Source organism: Octopus bimaculoides, chromosome 1 (assembly GCF_046866305.1).
Source record: "Octopus bimaculoides isolate indiv1 chromosome 1, ASM4686630v1, whole genome shotgun sequence".
NCBI lineage: Eukaryota > Metazoa > Mollusca > Cephalopoda > Octopoda > Octopodidae > Octopus > Octopus bimaculoides.
Window position 1 is genome coordinate 193639224 of NC_142928.1, and position 20979 is coordinate 193660202.

Consider the following 20979-nt stretch of genomic DNA (forward strand, 5'->3'; position numbering starts at 1 on the left):
CAGTATATTGCAAACTACGGGTGCCATTTGAAGAAATCATGGCAGTATTCAGTTATATCCCTTTACTGTCTTGAAGGTGGAAAAGACATTGATCATTCGTGTAGTTGGGACTATACCACTCTAGAAGAATGACAGGATTGTCATGATTGGCATTCTTTTGAGGTTGGGTTTTTCACAATAGAAGCTGACCTTTACGATTCCGGATTCCTTCTTTGGGAGACTTAATCCATCGCCCTGTTGAATACCACCGCTTGGCTGTTGGTCCACTCTGTTTTAAGCTTTGTATCAGATTTTCAATAGTAAGAGGATAACTTCATCCATCCCAACAGTCGAGGAGGCTCTATTAAGAGTTGTAGGTGCTCTCTTTCCTCTTCTCAGTAAGCCTCTTAAAAAATGTAAAAAAAAAGAAGTCATTGTTTGTGAAAGGATAAACAAAGTTAGGCTAGATGCTCTATGATATCTACTTCAGAATTCTATGTTGAATCTTTGTAAGCTTCTTTAATCGTAGCAGTATCAATGAAACATTTAGTAATATATAGAATTGTATCACTACTCGCACTTTGCTGCACCTAGTAAAATGTATTCAGTTCTATACAACTTAACACAAAGATAGTAAGCCAACCTGCCATCATTCTGCCCACTAAATGTAATTACTTCATTTGTTATTTGTTAGTTTAATAAGAAGTTGTGCATAATCATTTTGGATCATCCTTTATCAGAGATTTTAAAATTACTTAAAACTCTTAAGATGTAATTAATGTTGGCAAAATATAACCTAGAAAAATATTCTAACTCAGTGGTTCTCAAGCGTTTTTTAAAATTTTATTTACCTATGGATCCCTTTGATTACAATTTTATTCTGGTGGGCCTTCAAAGTCATTTGAAGTTTTATAGATAGTTCTTTCAGAATTCCTATTTTGATTTTCATGCATTCACTTGTATAAATCATAGCTGAGAGACATAATAGCAACTAGTAGTTGGTAAAAGTATTCACAATGTTTAAAAAGTCATCACATTCCTCATCAAAAATGTAGTAATTGTCTTTTACACTTGTAATGGCAAGAAATGAAAAAATCTCAACAGATATGCAATGAGATACATGTTCTCCTCTCTACTTTTGAACCCTTTTGATGTCAATCCACCTGACATTGACCATGATTCTATGGTAAAAACTTTCTGTTTTAAAGTGCCAAATTCAAGTTAATTCCAAACACCAGCTTAATAATGACAAAGTTATTTTACTAAATTATTTGTTATTTTCAAAATTAATAGAAACAAAGATGGAGTGTCTCAATAAAAATATAGTAACAAAAGTATTAATAGTGTGTGCAAAAATCTTATGGTGTGCACATTTTTTGGACATACATACATACATGCTTACATACATACATACATACATACATACATCTTATCTATATATATAAAAATGAGAATGTGTGTCTGTCTGTCTGTCTGTGTGAATCCCTAAACCTCGAGAACTACGCAACCAATTTCATTCAAATTTTACACATGCCTTACTTAGGGTTCCAGTTGTGTTTTAGTCAAAAAAAATTATTAACTTCTTGCAGAGTTCGAGCACACGGCAACATAATATCTCCTCCACTATTTAAGTATTACGTGTCAAAAGTGAAACAAAACACTCATGTCAAATACTTTCACTTTAAAAATGAAACTATTCCACTAACTGAAACAATCACATTTCGATACTGTAGTGACAGATACTTTCACAGAGAGAGAAAGAGAGAGAGAGAGAGATGTATATGTATACATATACATGTATATGTACACCATTTCGATACTGTAATGACAGATACTTTCAGAGAGAGAGAGAGAGAAAGAGAGAGAGATGTATATGTATACATATAGATGTACACGTATATGTATATATATATATATAGATCTATACATACATGTATATGTATACATATGTGTAGATGTATATATATATATAGATGTACATGTAATATGTACACATATATACATATATACATGCATACAGATATCTATACATATATACACCCATCACACACACATACACACAAACACACACATTAGTCATTTGTTTTCTTATCCAAAACTACGTCAAAAGTACTGAATGGATCTTTATGAAATTTGGAAATTATATTCTTTGCATAACGGCCATAACTCCCATGAAAATTCATATATTTTTGATGTTGATGAAATTTTAACCCGAACATAACAGATGAGCATTATTTAGAAAATGATGTCACACGTTATCGAGGCTACCATTCTTTCTGGATGTGCAAAAGGGGATGACGTCTTTATTCCAAGAATTCCTCTTACTCCATCAGGAGCAGACATTCCTTTTACATTCAGAAGACTACAATTCCCCCTTCGTGTGACTTTTGCCATGTCCATAAACAAATATCAGGGTCAAACACTGTCTGTAGCTGGTCTTCTCTTGGAAGAGCCCTGCTTCTCACATGGACAACTGTATGTTGGCTGCTCAAGAGTGGGCAGCAACAAAAAACCTATTTGTATATGCTCCACAAGGGAAAACAAGGAACATAGTTTACAATGAGATGTTATAATCACAACAGCAAGAAAGTATGTACATGATCACCTTCTTTTACGAAACTTCATTGACTTTCATATATTTATATTGATATACATATATATACGTGTGTTTGGGTGCGTGTGTGTATATACATCTCTCTATATAAAGATGATGCGTAGTCTAGACGGCGTTTTTAGATTTCATTATTCTCTTTAACCCGGGCAACTTGTTAGTTCCTGTAAAATAATTAACACCTAACTGATGTCACTATGGTGGTGTTTACACCAGCCAAGTAAGCTTCATGTGTATTAAAGCAGGTAATCTATATATATAAAAATGAGAATGTGTGTGTGTGTGTGTGTGTGTGTGTGTCTGTCTGTCTGTGTGAATCCCTAAAACTCGAAAACTACGCAACCAGTTTCATTCAAATTTTACACATGCCTTACTTAGGGTTCCAGTTGTGTTTTAGTCAAAAAAATTTTTAACTTCTTGCAGAGTTCGAGCACACGGCAACATAATATCTCTTCCACTATTTAAGTATTACGTGTCAAAAGTGAAACAAAAACAGTTATGTCAAATACTTTCACTTTAAAAATGAAACTATTCCACTAACTGAAACAATCACATTTCGATACTGTAATGACAGATACTTTCAGAGAGAGAGAGAAACATATAGATGTATATGTACACCATTTCGATACTGTAATGACAGATACTTTCAGAGAGAGAGAAAGAGAGAAAGAGAAAGAGAGAGAGAGAGAGAGAGAGAGAGATGTATATGTACACGTATATGTATAGATATAGAGAGAGAGAAAGAGAGAGAGAGATATGTATATGTATACATATAGATGTATATGTACACGTATATATATGTATATATATATATATATACACTGAAGCTACACACATAATAGAAGAGAAACCTAGCCTGAATAGGAAACTAGAATGGAACACTAACACACCACTAACAAACCACAAACCACAGCATGTGACATGTTACCCATAAACCAATAATAACATGAACAAAGTATAATACAATACATAGATAAACAAATGGAATTAAATACTACATACGTTAACAAGATTTAATTAAACGCAAAAAAAAACACACACACACACACATGAACAAATAAATAAATAAAAACAAATACAAACGAACACGTATTAACAGAGTATATAGGTGATACAGACACTCCCCATACACACATGCACTTACAAAAGACACAGACACATTGAAAGACACGCATGCGTAGACACATACAATAGGAATACAAAATACAAAATGGCTGATATTTAGCAAGGTGAGACACACATAAGAAGGAAGGAAACAAAGGACCACTGATGAGGTCACAGAAGTGTGACGAAAGAACTCTGGCCGAAATAAGATTAAGATTAATGTAATATAAAGCTGAAGCAAATTAACACCAAATATACAGTGCGTGTGATTTTATTGGCTAAACTGGCAATATGACCATCCCCAAGTACAACAATATATATATATAGAGAGAGAGATCTATATGCATACATGTATATGTATACATATGTGTAGATGTATACATATGTGTAGATGTATATATATATATAGATGTATATATATATATAGATTACGAACCAGGTGATACACGAAGGAGTCATACCCTATGACTGGTGTAGCAGCATCATAGTCAACTGCTACAAAGGTAAAGGGGACGCTTTAGATACAAATAATTACAGAGGCATCAAGCTGTTAGATCAGGTTATGAAAGTTACAGAGAGGGTCATAGCCCAACTAATTAGGGAGCGAATCAATTTAGATGAGATGCAGTTTGGGTTCGTGCCAGGTAAAAGCACTACTGATGCCTTATTTCTAGTGAGACAGTTGCAAGAGAAATACCTAGCCAAGGATAAACCTCTGTACCTGGCTTTCGTTGACATGGAGAAAGCCTTTGACAGGGTCCCCCGATCCCTTATCTGGTGGTCAATGAGGAAACTTGGGATAGAAGAATGGCTAGTGAGAGCTGTGCGAGCCATGTACAGAGATGCGGCCAGTAAGGTGAGGGTTGGAAATGAGTACAGCAATGAATTCCGGGTAGAGGTAGGGGTCCACCAAGGTTCCGTCCTCAGCCCCCTATTATTTACCATAGTCCTCCAGGCAATCACAGAGGAGTTCAAGACAGGTTGCCCCTGGGAGCTCCTCTATGCTGATGACCTTGCCCTAATTGCGGAGTCACTATCAGAACTAGAGGAGAAGTTTCAGGTGTGGAAGCAAGGTCTAGAATTGAAGGGCCTTAGAGTCAACCTAGCTAAAACCAAAATCCTAATAAGTAGGAAGGTAGATAAAACACAAACCCCTTCAGGTAGATGGCCCTGCTCAGTATGTAGAAAAGGAGTAGGTAGTAACTCTATAAGATGTACCCGGTGCAAGCTATGGACACATAAGAGGTGCAGCAACATCAAAGGCAGGTTAACTAGCAAGTTAGTTTTTGTTTGTGGCAGATGTTCAGGTGCAATAAAGACTGCAAACAAAAAGGAAACAACTTCTATCTCATTCCAGGGTGAAAAACTAGAGGTAGTCGATAGCTTCCGCTATCTTGGCGACCAAGTTAGTAGTGGGGGTGGGTGCGCTGAAAGTGTAGCTGCTAGAATAAGAATAGCCTGGGCAAAGTTTAGAGAGCTCTTACCCCTGCTGGCGACAAAGGGACTCTCACTCAGAGTAAAAGGCAGACTGTATGACGCATGCGTACGAACAACCATGCTACATGGCAGTGAAACATGGGCTGTAACTGCTGAGGACATACGTAAGCTCGCAAGGAATGAAGCCAGTATGCTCCGTTGGATGTGTAATGTCAATGTGAATACCCGTCAGAGTGTAAGTATCTTGAGAGAAAAGCTGAACATTAGAAGCATCAGTTGTGGCGTGCAAGAGAGACGATTGCGCTGGTATGGACATGTGGTGAGAATGGAGGAGGATAGCTGCGTGAAAAAGTGCCACACCCTAACAGTTGAGGGAACCCGTGGAAGAGGTAGGCCCAGGAAGACCTGGGCTGAGGTGGTGAGGCAAGACCTTCGTACATTGGGCCTCACCGAGGCGATGACTACGGACCGAGACCTTTGGAAATGGGCTGTGCGTGAGAAGACCCGGCAAGCCAAGTAAGATCGTTGCCAGTGCCCCTGGACTGGTTCTTGTGCGGGTGGCACATGAGATGCACCATTTTGAGCGTGGCCGTTGCCAGTACCGCCTGACTGGCTCCTGTAGGATTTTCGAGCGAGATCGTTGCCAGTGCCCCTGGACTGGCTTGTGCGGGTGGCACATAAAAGACACCATTTCGAGCGTGGCCGTTTTCGTGCGGGTGACACGTAAAAGCACCCACTACACTCTCTGAGTGGTTGGCGTTAGGAAGGGCATCCAGCTGTAGAAACTCTGCCAAATCAGACTGGAGCCTGGTGTTGCCATCCGGTTTCACCAGTCCTCAGTCAAATCGTCCAACCCATGCTAGCATGGAAAGCGGACGTTAAACGATGATGATGATGTACATGTAATATCTACACATATATTCATATATACATGCATACAGATATCTATACATATATACACCCATCACACACACACATACACATGCACACAAACACACACATTAGTCATTTGTTTTCTTATCCAAAACTACGTCAAAAGTACTGAACGGATCTTTATGAAATTTGGAAATTATATTTTTTGCATAACAGCCATAACTCCCATGAAAATTCATATATTTTTGATGTTGATGAAATTTTAACCCGAACATAACAGATGAGCATTATTTGTAATTCAACGGTACAACAGTGTAAGACTACTCTTTCAGATATACTTACATTGTGATTTCTGCAATGTGGTGCATAAATTGTCAAGTAAATGAGACGCATCTTTGCCTCCACTGATTCACTTGCAAAGTGTTGAGTAAAATTATTTCGTTGCAGACCTCCGGCCATTTTGTTCTGTTGTTAATTCTGTAGATGACCTCAAACACAATGTCTTTCCCAACTTTAAACAAAACTACCAAAATCACAATTGGCTATGTGAAACAGCAATATTAGCTCCAAAAAACGTAGCTGTTACAAAAATTAATCAACACCTGATGCATTCTCTTCCCGGCAATCTTCAAACTTACAAGTCTGTTGATACAGTTCCAGATACAAATGAAGTGGTGAACTATCCTCCTGAATTTCTCAATTCGTTGGAGCCTCGAGGACTACCTCCCCACATATTATCACTTAAAGTTGGAACGCCTGTTATGCTGCTCCGCAATCTGGAACCACCAAGACTTTGCAATGGAACACGACTCGTGATAAAGAAAATGATGTCACACGTTATCGAGGCTACCATTCTTTCTGGATGTGCAAAAGGGGATGACGTCTTTATTCCAAGAATTCCTCTTACTCCATCAGGAGCAGACATTCCTTTTACATTCAGAAGACTACAATTCCCCCTTCGTGTGACTTTTGCCATGTCCATAAACAAATATCAGGGTCAAACACTGTCTGTAGCTGGTCTTCTCTTGGAAGAGCCCTGCTTCTCACATGGACAACTGTATGTTGGCTGCTCAAGAGTGGGCAGCAAAAAAAACCTATTTGTATATGCTCCACAAGGGAAAACAAAGAACATTGTTTACAATGAGGTGTTATAGTCACAACAGCAAGAAAGTATGTACATGATCACCTTCTTTTACGAAACTTCATTGACTTTCATATATTTATATTCATATACATATATATACGTGTGTTTGGGTGCGTGTGTGTATATACATCTCTCTATATAAAGATGATGCGTAGTCTAGACAGCGTTTTTAGATTTCCTTATTCTCTTTAACCCGGGCAACGCCGGATATTTCTGCTAGTATATAATAAACGTGAAGTTGTGTGTATGTGTGAAGCCTTTTTAAAAGTTTATAGAAATCCACTTAGCATAAAGGTTTTTTCGTTGCAACGCTTTCTTTTTTAGTTGATTTGCACCTAGCAAGACTTATTGTAGATGGCGTAATAAGTCACACCCGAACAACGTCGGGTTATGCTGCTAGTACATACATAAATAGAAGTTGGATCTTTGAAATGGCATGATGATAGAAGGTGAAAAATATGTTGCCTTGATGATATTTTGAAAGAAGGTTGGTTCGGATCAGTAATGGTGGAGTTAGATGTAAATAGAAGCTCTGGAAACTGAATAGTATGTTAATGTGGAGCTTGAGGGAAGGTGTATGCCACGTGGGGTGAAGGTGTACAATGATTTATAGGAGTAAGAAATTGGTGAAGACATGTGGAGCAACAGAGGAGTCTGGATAGAATGGAAATGGTTATCATTCAATGGATGAGTAGAATATCACTGAGAGAAAGAAAGACAAGCAATGAATCAGAGATTCATGGTAGCAATAGAGAAAGTGATGTATGTTGGGAAGAGAAATGGGATAACATGGTTGGGCTATTTGCTAAGGAAGAATTAAAATGACTGGATAAAAGGAATGATGAAAATGAATGTAGGAGGAGGTAGAGGAAGGAAAAAAACATAGTTAAAGATGATATAGGAAGAAATGAGAGCACAAAAGTTAGGAAGGTGGGAGATGTATAAATTAGAATAACTTAGAAAATGCCATTTTTTCTGCTTGAACAGGGAAATGGCATTAAAACATTTGTGTTGTAGATTAGTTATCAGTAGCATGACAGTAAAAGTAAAACCTGCATATATGCATCAAAATCAGTACTAATAGATGTACAAAAGGAGTGTTTCTATAAGTTTTTTTTGCAAACCACATCAATATCAAAGGAAAGTAGTCTCATTATCTCTCATTATCCACAATGGCATCTTCCATGTACTTGTTGGACAATACTAAAACATCTGCTCCTGTGTGTATAGAAACTATAGGTATGGTACAAGAAATGAGAGGAAATCAAAGCTTTTGGAGTTCTGTGATACAAACAGCTAAACCAATTGCAGCATTAACCAGTCAGTCACCTGACCACTTATCAATTAGATGAATACACGAGCCAGAAAAGACTTGGTAGTCATCAGGAAATGAAATAAATTGCTGGTTGTGATTATTAAGTCTTTTTATAGAGAAGAAAACACCTCTCAAATGTTTAGTGATTAGTGTTGTCAGAGTAAGAACTAGACAAATGAAAAGGTATAAGACTATGGTAACTGAAAGCTCCATCTACTAGATATAGTTTCAGAAAAGCGTCAGGAGGTATATTAAAGAAGAGGAGATAAAGATCCATAACACAGAGCACAAATGGGAGTTTGACACAACCTGTTGTATATCATAGACCAAATTTGAGAGTGGAATCAGGACTCTTGCTGGCCAGATAGAAACAATTATTCTCCCAAACACTCTTCGTAATGTAGGTTAAAGTAATTGGTCAAAGGATCAATGTATATCATAACAAATTTATTGACAATAAACAAAGGAAGGATTATAAGATGTTAACAAATTTTGTGTATAGAGATAGGTCACAAAGACTTATCCACATGGTATACATTTATAATCCTATTAAGAGCCTTTATAATGAGAGCAAAGAAATTGTCCAAATGAACAGATACTGTTCTTGAGAAGACCAATACTTGAGAGAAAGCTTGCACTGCCATGTCATTCAATTAGCTTAGGTATGTCAAATATAGAACCCACTGGCTGAATCTGTTACACAACAATATTTGTCTGGCTCCTGAGCTCAACTTCATAAAACAAATAAGATCTTATTCTTATTTTTCAATTTTAAAATATTCGATGAAATATATATTGCTCACATGGATTCAGTCTAATGATATTGATGATATTCAAAAGTCTTGCAGCTGAAAAAAAAAACACAAGCCTGGTCTTTAGTCTCACCAGAGTTATATAATTTAGATTGGTCCTTTTTGTCATTGTTCTGTGTGTCAGCATTTGGATGCCAACAGACACCCCACTTTTTCATATATGTGATTGTGGAATTGGAGGGGATCTGGGTAAGGTTGGGTGTCTTGGATTTAGTTTTTTTTTTTCAACATCCCTGAAATTCATAAACCAAATGTATTTTCAAACCTCCAGCACAAAAGAGCCCAAGCTTCTACTCGGTCATATCTAATGATTGTTAAACTAACCTTCCACTCTTGAAATGCTTTTTTACATGAAACCATTTGGCAACATCGATTGGCTGTTATAAAGCTAAATTTACAATTTTGTATAAATAATATACCATCTCTATTACCTAATATATGAGTGCCTGTCTTTTCTGATTTATGAATACTTTGGACACAATGATGATGATGATGATGACACTAAACTACTACTGTCGGTTAAGATGACGAGTGTTCCTGTTGATCTGATCAACAGAACAGCCTGCTCGTGAAATTAATGTGCAAGTGGCTGAGCACTCCATAGACACATGTACCCTTAATGTAGTTCTCAGGAAGATTCAGCGTGACATAGATACAGGTACAACTCATTTTTGCCAGCTGAGTGAACTGGAGCAATGTGAAATAAAGTGTCTTGCACAAAGACACAATGCACCACCAGGAATCGAACCCATGCCATTACAGTTGTGAGCTGAATACCCTAATTACTAAGCCTCGTGCATTCACAGTAGTAGTAGTAGTGTGTGTGTGTGTGTAGATATGTATGTATCTATATCTATGTATTACTTGGAAACAGGTGAAAGTTGGTGACAGGAAGGGCCTCCAATAGTAGAAAATCTGTCTCATGTAAGCATGGAAAAGTAGACATTAATACAATGATGATATATATATATATATCGACTTTAAAGAGAGCTCAAAACTGATCCATTGAAAATACTTTATTATTATAATAAAGTATTTTCAATGGATCAGTTTTGAGCTCTTTTTAAAGTCGATATATATACAAAAACTCAATTGTGAGTATTTTGCTAAGTTTCTTAACAGATACTATATTTTTGCCTAATTTTTGGTATAAAAAAATATATATAAATACATATATATATATATATATATCATTTCCATGCTTATATGAGGCAGATTTTCTACACTTGGATGCCTTTCCTGTCACCAACCTTCACCTGTTTCCAAGTAAGATAATATTTTGGCATGGCTGGACATGTTTTCATTGAAGATTGGAAACAAAGACACCACTTGTATGATGATGACAACTGTCATGCAATGTCAAGGCAAGGAGACATAAATACATTCACATGCACATACACACGTGTGTGTATGTGTATATATATATATATATTTTTAATGATGGTTTTGTTGTTTCCATTAACTTGAAAAGCTCTTCTTCAGAAACAGAGGAAAGTCCAATAGAAAAGGAAGACGGAGGAATAAAAAATTGCCAACGATTCACATGTGGTTACATTTTGAAAAAAAAATTCATAACAAATGGACACATTTTTATGTATTCTAATTTTGTTGTAGCAGACCATTTGCATATGTAACTGTAATGCTGTGAAACTACTGGAAATAAAATAACAATGTTATTATATTTGCAACAGTACAGTGAGTATTGATTTACTTATGGAAAGTAGTGGCAAACTACACTTGTGTATCATAACTTAATAACATGGTCACTTTATAATCCAAATTAATGAAAACAAAAAAGATCATCATTAACGTTCAAGCTTGTATTTTCAAAATTTAATCCTTCTTAAGCCTTGGTCCCAATTTTTTTGGTGTTGGCTCAGCTAGAAAGGGTGTTGCCCAGGCAACTAGTATAACACCCCTGCATCCACCACTGGGTAGGCCATGTCAGTTCTCAGCTGTTATGCTTAGAGTATAGTCATGTAGTGTATGCTCAAAGGATTTTAGTTTTTCCCAAATGCTCCAAGCAGAAATATTGCATCAAGTTTTGCCAAAAGCTTGGTGATACTTAAGCTCTAACAATCCAGAAGATTCAGCAGGCCTTTGGAAAAGATGCCATGGACAAAACTCAGATCAAAGAGTTGTACAACCACTTCAAACATGACCACACCTCACTGTAGAGTGAGGCACGCCGTCAACAAGCCAAAATGAGGAACTAATTGACAAAATTGTCATGGAAGACCATCATGTAACAGTCCAGGAAATTGCTCACACAATGGGAATAAGCACAGGATCAGTGTATTCCATTTTAATAGAGGATTTGTGCATGTGGAGAGTGTCAGTGAAATTCATCTCCAAGGTACTGGTGGAGCAGCAGAAGCAACTCTGCATGGAAATCGGTCAGGACATGCTGGCCTGTACAAAGCATGACCCAGAGCTCATGAAGACCATCATCACTGGTGATGAGACTTGGGTGTGTGGTCTCTGTCTGATGCATCCAAAAGGAAAATCTGATAAATGTGCACCACATGTCAGTACTCTAGGTGTAAGTCAGGAACTGTCATGGCCTACCAGTGCAAAACGTTTTATACATGCATAGAAATGGTGGCTTCACCTCTCACTCTAAGGATTTTGCCCATGCAGCATTACGACACTTACCAAAGGTACAATGCAGTGGGACTGAACCCGAAACCCTGTGGTCGGGGAGCAAACTTCTTAACCACAATAGCTACGTGTGGAAGGATTTTTCTTTCAAACAAATGTATTGAGAACATGACTGAGTATTATCTTTATCTTTTTTGTAACCAAGCGTTTTTTCTCACTTATTTTTCATATGCTATAAGCTTAGTACTGTAAAATTCCAAATCTATAACCATCTTCAGAGTGAACGGATGTTGGTAAAGAGTTAAGGTGATTGGTGGAGATATTAATGTCAGAATTTGAATTTTGACCGTTAGAAATGACATGTCATCACTCATGGTTACCTATGTTAGTGGCTTAAACATGCGTGTCTTTATTTTGGCATTATACTGTTTTACCAGTATATCAGTATTGCTTCCATTATTAGTACCTATTTCAGAGGGTAACGTACCAGAGTATGACTATGTTGCTCACTTAGATTAATAACAACAACACATATACATAAACGTATTTACAATTTTTAATATTTTTAGTCGTCGTTGACGTCATATTAAATTTGATACCGTAAAATGTTTCTCATATCCTTATTTCTTAGGAAAAGAATAGGGACGTGGGTGAAAAAAAGTGTAAGAAAAAAAAAATATAAGAAAAGAAAGGAAATAGAAATTTTTGTAATTCTTTTTCAGGATCGTAATTTCCGTCTCCTGAAACAAGTGGACACTAAAAAACGAGGGAAAACTAGTCTTTCCCATAAGGTATGGGAATATGGACTTCACCGAGTCCGTATTACAAAATTTCACCAACTCTGTATTACAATCATTTTAACGTATCTGATCAATCCTAATAATAAATAAATACCGACCAAATTACAGATGTAGCATTTCAAAAATACATAGTTATAACAAAAAAGATGGGTTCCACATGGCACCACACCTTGTTGAACTAATGTAGTAGACTAAGTGGGAATGTTAATTACTAAAGATTTAATTTTAGGACATGATAAAATATACAGTTCGCGCGTAGGCTCTCTGATCAAAGGTTTTCAACAGAGTTTTTGAATAGCTGTTCCTCGAAGTACCATACACCAAGGGAAAGGGTGAAAAAACATTCATTTCTCTTATTTTTTCTTTTGTTCAGCATTCCTCCTGTGTTTTATACAACAGAAATTACGATTCTGAAAGCTGTTTTCACGAAAATTCCAGTTCTTTTTAACACTCCTCCTTTCGGTGTCCTGTTCCTTCTAAGTGTGGTAGAGGTGGTTATTCCAAAACTCCGCTGAATTTTCCGCATGATTTTAAAAATATATTGTTATTCCGTTAGTAATGTAATAATTAAAGAAGAAACTATATTCTAATGTACCTGAACGTTATATATTGTAATGTTTATTGTATATACACACTTATTTTGGATATTAAATGTAGCACATATATTTGGAAGAACTCACATACGTCTTAGTCAACTCGACTAATTGGTTCTGTCTTGTCAATGATTGTTTAAGACCAACTCTACATCAAAATACGTAAAATAATTGTTGGAACGTATAACCAAAGATATGTTTTGTATGTATAGAACGTATCTGTTTTAACATTCAACTGTAAATAAAGATAAAAATGTTTATTGGCATTTTAATTCGTTAATATTTTCGAATTATATTGATTTATATCAACGAATTTATGTAATTTCGGCCTACTTCATTAAATCGCTGTTTAATATATTTAATGTTACTTGTGGTTAAATATAATTATATTTTAAATTTAAAGCTTCTTGCACGATTATTTAGAAATATACACGTGAAAAGAATGCGAATTCAAATCCTGAAAAAAATCATAACTTTTGCAGCTGACATTAAATTGTGTGAACTTCATTTATTTAATTTGTAACGAAATAAATTTTCCTGTAATTTAAAACACGAAATTGTTCAAATGCGAGAACAATACAAGATGTCTGTCACCCGACGCCCGCGCACCAACGTATAACTGGGTTTTTAATTTATATAAAAAAACAGCCCAGTTAATTTAATTCGTTTTAATATTAATTTAGGGGAAAATATCAGAATCCAAAGAAACTCGTCTGTTTTGGATAGATGATATAAAGGTAAAGCTTAGGTTTTGTTAAAGCTTACATGTTTTGTCACATGTCAAGATAACGAGTTAGAGGTTGACGTGATGAGAGGGAAAAACATTGCAGTCATAAGAGCATCAATATGAACACACCTGCATACAGAATATTTAAGGGAAATTATATATATATATATATATATATATATATATATAGGAGTTCAAATGCCTATTTAAAAAAAATAATATTTTAAATTTATAAAACAGCAAGTGTGTCTATTGTTCAGCATTTGAGAAAATTTCATATTAATATTTCGTTTTTAATAATATAATTTATTTCGTGAATACTATGTCCTGATATAGCAGCGAAAAATATTCACTAGTAAAATACAGATACACACATATATAAATATATATAAAACTTAATATACATGTGTGTGTATTGGGTTATATAAAAGAAACATTAATCCGCCATTTCCCTGTATTGTTAAGTGGCAAGCTATGAAAATGAGGCAAGACTATGAATATTAATTACGCACGTGATCTCAATAATTAACCATGTGATCTAAAGCGCAAGATTCTATTGGCTGTTTACTATTAGCGCGCAAGATATTTTACAGTTTTATGTCGAAAGTGAGGCTGACCGGAAAGAAAGCCACAGTTTTTGGAAAGCGAAGCGAGTTAAGGTGACGAGCTACTTTTCTCATTTCTGGGACCGAGAAAATATAAAATATTGCCGGCTTTTTTCTTCCAAGAGAAAGGTACTGCAATTCAAGTGGTGGATTGGACGAAGATGAGCTACGTACGACGAGGGCCTTCTGAATTAGACTTAGAAGGCATGGTTTCACTAAAAGTGGACAATCTTACTTACAGAACAACACCAGAGGATTTGCGTCGCGCATTTGAGAAATATGGCGACGTAGGAGATGTGTACATACCACGAGACCGCTTTACCAGGGAAAGCCGAGGATTTGCTTTTGTACGCTATCATGATAAACGAGATGCTGACGATGCAATGGATGCTATGGACGGTGCTATGATGGATGGACGCGAACTACGTGTCCAAATGGCTAGATATGGTAGACCGGCTGACCCATATCGGAGAGGTCCCCCACCTCGCCGTTTTGGCGGTGGTGGTTATAGCTCCTATCGATCGAGAAGACGATCATATACGAGATCACGATCGAGGTCGCGGTCTCGTTCATCACGCCGGCGGCGAAGATCATATTCAAGATCACGAAGTCGCAGTAGAAGTCGTTCCTACAAAAGTAGATCAAGATCTCGATCGGCGTCATATTCCAGATCGAGTCGCAGTAAACATTACAGTCGTAGTCCATCTCCATCAAGTAAAGGAAAGAAGCGGAGCAGTGCCAGTAGTCGAAGAAGCACGAGGAGTCGGAGCGCCAGTCGGGAGAGGAAGAGCCATTCTCGCAGCCGCAGCCCTGTCAGTCCGAGACGGAGTCCAGATCGTTGCAGTGAAGGTCGCGACGGAAGCGAAAGTGGTGCTGGTGCTAATGCTGGTGGTGGTGGTGGTGGAGGCAGTTCTGGTAGTGTACCACGTGAAAATTCCAAATCCAGAAGCAGAAGTCGAACCCCTCACAGCCGGAGCTGTTCTCCTGAAGCATTGTCAGACCGTGGTAGCAACGACCATAACGATCTCGAGCAGCAGGTGGAGGAGGAAGACTGAGTGTTTGTAATTTGGAGACAAAAAATCACAACAAAAAGAAAAAAAATAAAGAAAAGAAAAAGAAAATACAACCACAGCAGATGAACACTGATATCTTGGCAGCAGGTGAGATGAATGGGTTAAATTTATTGTAGTGGTTGACTGAAAATGATAAAAAAAATTTAAAAAAGCCAAAAAAAAAAAAGGCTTAAACAATTTTTTCATTCATCACAAGACACAAGCTGAACAGATATATATAAAAATGAAGTTTTTTTTTTAAAAGAATGAAAAAAAAAAAAAAATCTCCAGCGAATGTTAAAACATTTGAAACTGATGGAGGTTTTAAAGATGTTGGCGATGATGCTGAGTGTGAATGGCACCTTTTAAAAACCACTGTATACATTGGTGAGAGTTGCTGCTGTTGATGCTGTCTGCATGGTGTAGCTGTTCAAATGTAAGACTACTTTCTGATAATGTATTGACTTTTTTTTTTTTTTTTAAAACATTTCCTTTTTTTTCACTCTTAATTTCCATGGCCATAGCTTTTTATCTATAAAAATGTGTTTGTCTGGAAGTATTTCCTCATTTTCTGCCCCCTCCCATTCTTCATTATTATTATTACTACTATTACTACAGTTGGTTTAAAAACCAGTTTAAGATGAAACAAAAATCAACTGATTTCTTTTATAAAATGTCATCATGCCTGGCGATAAATTGTATTTTCGTTCTGATAAAAATTATGTGGTTTAGATATTGTCGTCATGCTAGCTTTTTGGCTGGTTTACAAACTTAACTGTTTTTGTATCTTTTCATTTTAAAACTCAAGTTAAAACTGACTTGATTGCATTAAAAATTTTTTTTTTTTGCTTAGTTTCTAAATGTTCACCTCATGCAATAAAAACACTTAAAATAACTATATAAAAACAATTCCCCTTGTAGTTTTGACTTCTGAAATATATAATGAAAAATATTTCGATCATAATCATTCTAGAAGTTGGTCTCTCTAAATGTATTAAATTTTAATAGTTGGGTTGGTTAACTGTAAATTTGTTGTGTTGGGAAACCATATTGAACGTCATTGATTTTTAGTTTCAGCCAGTCTCTGTTGTAGTTAAAAAAGATATTTGATGATGATGATGGTTTCTATATCTTTTTTTTTCTTTGCTGTCATTATTCCACAAGGAGTAGTGTCGACTACAACATGAACTATGAACAAAACCGACATCATCCTTCTACCGCCTCCCTACTAAATTTAAAAAACCCCTCTTCTGTCTAGATTTACTTGAGATGACAATATTTCTGTCTTGTGTTTTAGGGCGGAGTCAACTCAGACCCGGGGCATGTTCCAGGTTCCTGTTGATTGCTGCCGTTTTGTTGCTGCTTTTTTTGATGCCTCATTGCATCTGCAGTTGGAAGTGTAACCTCATTTGGTGGTATCAATTTAATATAAGTCTTCAGTTTTTGATTACTAAAAAACCGATTACAGTTTAGAATCGACTAGACAAACTTTGACGAGGGTACCCCCTGTCTCTTATTGTCAGACCATCCTTTCTGTTCTCAAGCAGTTTTACTGTAAAGGGACTTTCCATATTTTGGGCTATTTTCAAGAATCCAACGACATAATTGACAACCCTGCCTCATGCTTCCATCCCCCTCTCCCTCCCCCTCTGCTTCAAATTAGTTCTTGACTTTAGTATACAGTTCTGAGAATGATAATGATAATAAATCTGCCAATATACCCTGCTGCCGGTGTGGCCGTCCCTAATTCACCTACCCAGCCTACTTATATCACTGTTATTGTTTTTGCTTATCCTGTTTCCTAATTTAAATTCCTAAATGTTTCTAAAGCATATTTTTAAATCTAAATTTTAAATTAAATGTTGTAATTTGTAAATGACCTCCGAGTCATAAATCTGTTTAACCCTGTGACTAGGGTCAATTTAATATTGTTTCTTTACCAAATTTGTATGCAACTGTGAAGACCGTTAAAATTATTATCATGGGTGGTGTGGTCTATGCTGCAGGGGTATTTGCTGGTTGGCTGCGGTGCTGTTGTTGGTTGCCGTGTAGCTGGTCTGTAGCTGGTCACTGGCAGTGCTGATGCTGCTGGTCTTGTAGCAGGTCGGTGAGGAGGAGGAGGAGGAGAGGAGGTGTCTGCTGTTCCTTACACAGCAGCAACTACACAATCTGGCTGCTCTCACTTGCACCAGTCTCCTGTGTGGCTGCAGAGCTCCCAATTATTGTAATGCTGTTGGGCTGAGATAGCTGTGCCGCTGCTGCTGCTGTGCCGCTGTACCCCGCTCTCAGAATGATTTTAAACCCGTGTTGCTGCTGTTGCTTGGGTCAAAACAACCCGTTGCTGTGCTTCAGTCATTTTGATCCTTATTTCATAGGTATGTATTGCAGAATTTCTTTTTCCCTTCAATGCAGGTCTTTAAAAAAAGGTCACTGGACTGACCTCTCTTACTGAGTGTCAGACCTCTCATTAGCATGCTTTATTTTCTCATATTGTTAACAACCATTCCTCATGCACTGCAATTTATCTGCGGGTGCTGCTAAACCATGGCATAGGGTTTGTCTCTTTATGAGATGAATTCTGCACAGGTTTGTGTGCTAAACCTGTTGTTGCTGTTCTGGTTGACCTTGTCAAACGTGTAAAACTAATTTTTGCTGAAATCATCACAAATTACTGCCATCTTGTGGTTTTCTAGTCAAATAAGATTGTGACAATTTTTGCAACTACAAAATCTGAAATGTAATCTGTAGAAGGCAGATGACATAAAAACAGTTATTTTAACTGTTTAAATATATATTAATCTCAACATGTGATGTGGCTGGAAAATGACTGTCTAACAGGTAAGTCTTGTCCTACCTGATCCTGATGAAGAGAAACAACTGTAGAGTCTGGTTTACCATCAACTGTAATTTCTTCATAAAATACATTTTAACATACTGGTGTTTAGTTTTATTTATGCCATTCTAACACTTAAACACCATTAAGGTCATTTTTATTAACGGCTTTTCATTTTTAACTTTTGTTTATTGCAGTTTAGGGGATTGGTGTTAAAATGAAACGTTTGGGTGCTCTGGAAATTACCTCGAAATTTTGCTGGAGCTTTAATGTGTATAAACCTTTGCTGCTGGGGCTGTCACTGCTTTTGAAGTTCAATAATCACTGAGGCAGAATGAAAATGAGTTTCTTGCTTCGATTTTAGGGATTCCAGAACCAATTGTAGTGTTCTTTTTTTTAAAATTTTTTTTTCTTTCCAACTAGATAGTTGTTTTAATTTTTAGGTTTTGTTCCTGGGAGCCTCTAAATAGCATGACTTGTTTGTAGAATCTCGGAAATACAAGAAGCTTATTCACTGAAATATGGTTTCATAGCAATATTTTTTACATAAACCATTTAGTTAAATATTTATTAATGTTCTAAATCATTGCATTTGAATTTTAGGTATAATGCAGTGGGAAACGATATTTCAACTAAGCAATTATTATGGTCAGATGCATAGAATAGGGGATTGGTTGATATGGAAAATAATGCGTTTGGAGCTATTTTAGGCTGGAAAAATGTTTAAAAAAAAAAAAAATTGCAAAAGTTAATGATGACAACACTGATAACAGATTTGAAGCTTGAATACGTTTGTGTGATGCAGAATAACTTGAAATAGAATTTCCGTTTATACAAATTGAATTTGTGGAATAATATATTCCTCATTCCATCATTTGCTCTGTGTTATTGTTGCATCCATCTCCCTTCAATTGCAGGATATTTAAAATCAACACAATGTGTGTGTTCATATTTTTGTCAGTTAAATCCTGCATGCATCCACAAGCGCCTATATTATAAGTGCAAATGAAACACTTACAGATATAACAGCTGAGGTAAACTGCTTCAAATGAGAGGGCTTTATATTGTGGATTGCATTTGATGGCATGGCTGGTAGTGTTACGTGCAATCACTGCAGCAATTATGCCAGAGTTGTAAAGAAGTGATGATGTCAGTGTGACATATAATGGTACTATAAAAATTGGTTTATTGTGTGTGGTTACTTCTATTTTTTTCTTTTGTTACTGTTGTTACCACCATTACCTTTGTATCTTATATTGATACTGTTTACAATCTGAAATAAACTTTATGGTAACCTGACAAAACATTGAAAAATTAGTTTTCATGAAGGATGCACTGTTATAAGAATAATACTTCAGGAATTAATGTGAAGGTAAAATATGATCCAAGGTTCCATGTAAGTATGAAAGGAGAGGATGCTGTGCAGGCTGCAACAGTTGATAACTTTTGTGTCTTAGAGTCTACAATAAAAAAAGAGCATTCAGTAGCTTTGAAATAGAAATCAGCCATCTGAAATCCAGAATTTTTTTTTTAATTTTCCCTTTTCTGAAACTTACAGAAAGGAGTCCTGTAAACAATATGTTAAATCATTTAACTATAGATGAAGAGCACGGGTTTTCTTGAAATCAGACAGACATATTTGAACATGATGTATTAAGTATGGTTTCTGGGGAAGAAGAATTTGATGTTTGGATAAGTACATTAGTTGGGTTTTTTTTTAAATTTTTTTTTTTACTTAAATGTAACCAGTGAGGCTGTGATTTATGGTGAAGGTAATGTAACAGCTTTTTTCAGTTTAACCAGCTGTGGACTACTGTAAAACCTTGCTGATATGGAGGTGAGCAACCTTTTACTCAAATCTTCCTTGGTTTCTGTAATTATATTTTCACTTTATCCAGTCACTTAATTCCACTTGCACCATTACCATAATCACTTTTGGATTACATCTTGGGTTTGGCTGGTTTTACATAAACTTTGATTTAACTTTAGTGATTGCTGTACCAACGAAAATGCTATTGTCCAGTAATGCCTAATGCTGAAAGCTTTTTGCAACCACACAGCCTGTCTATTACAACTTCTGCAGATAGTGAGAATGATCTTTTGAGAAATTGGAATCAAAGTTACACCTCTGGTTAGAGTGGATAGTTGCATAATTTGGAAGTAAAATCTGTTTCAGACAGATTGTATCAAAATAGTATAAAAGCGGAGTTTCAAGTTTACCAATGGGAGCATATTGACAGATTTTGTTTTTGAAGCCCTGACTTCACTACATATGAGACAACCATACATTGCCACATGTGAGGGTATACTGTGCCAGAAGAAAAGCCACAAAGATATACTCCAACAAAGAATCATTGCCAATTCTGGTTTACTTCAAGGTAAATACGTTTTTGTGTGGTTCATCAAGAGAAGGGAAGTTAATTTTTGAGTCACTAATAAATTGGTATTTTGCAAACTTGTGTTGCTTTATTTATTTCAGTCTATTTTTGCAAA

The 20979-nt window shown here is 36.2% G+C and overlaps 1 protein-coding gene across 2 annotated transcripts; it reads left to right on the forward strand.

Annotated features, from left to right (window-relative positions):
• The first annotated feature begins 14626 nt into the window (after nt 1-14626).
• LOC106871612 (uncharacterized) lies at nt 14627-20941 on the forward strand. Of its 2 annotated transcripts, none has more exons than XM_014918164.3 (2): nt 14627-16089; nt 16951-20941. In XM_014918164.3, the coding sequence occupies exon 1, from the start codon at nt 14763-14765 to the stop codon at nt 15654-15656; it is 894 nt and encodes a 297-aa protein (XP_014773650.2). In that variant the 5' UTR covers nt 14627-14762; the 3' UTR covers nt 15657-16089; nt 16951-20941. The 2 variants fall into 2 exon arrangements, with proteins under 2 accessions (XP_014773650.2, XP_052829447.2); XM_052973487.2 differs by having other exon boundaries at nt 17660-20941.
• Nucleotides 20942-20979: the final 38 nt, after the last annotated feature.

What these genes read in the sequence shown, in the direction of transcription:
- LOC106871612 (XM_014918164.3), top strand. Translation starts at nt 14,763, where the DNA reads ATGAGCTACGTACGACGAGGGCCTTCTGAATTAGACTTAGAAGGCATG.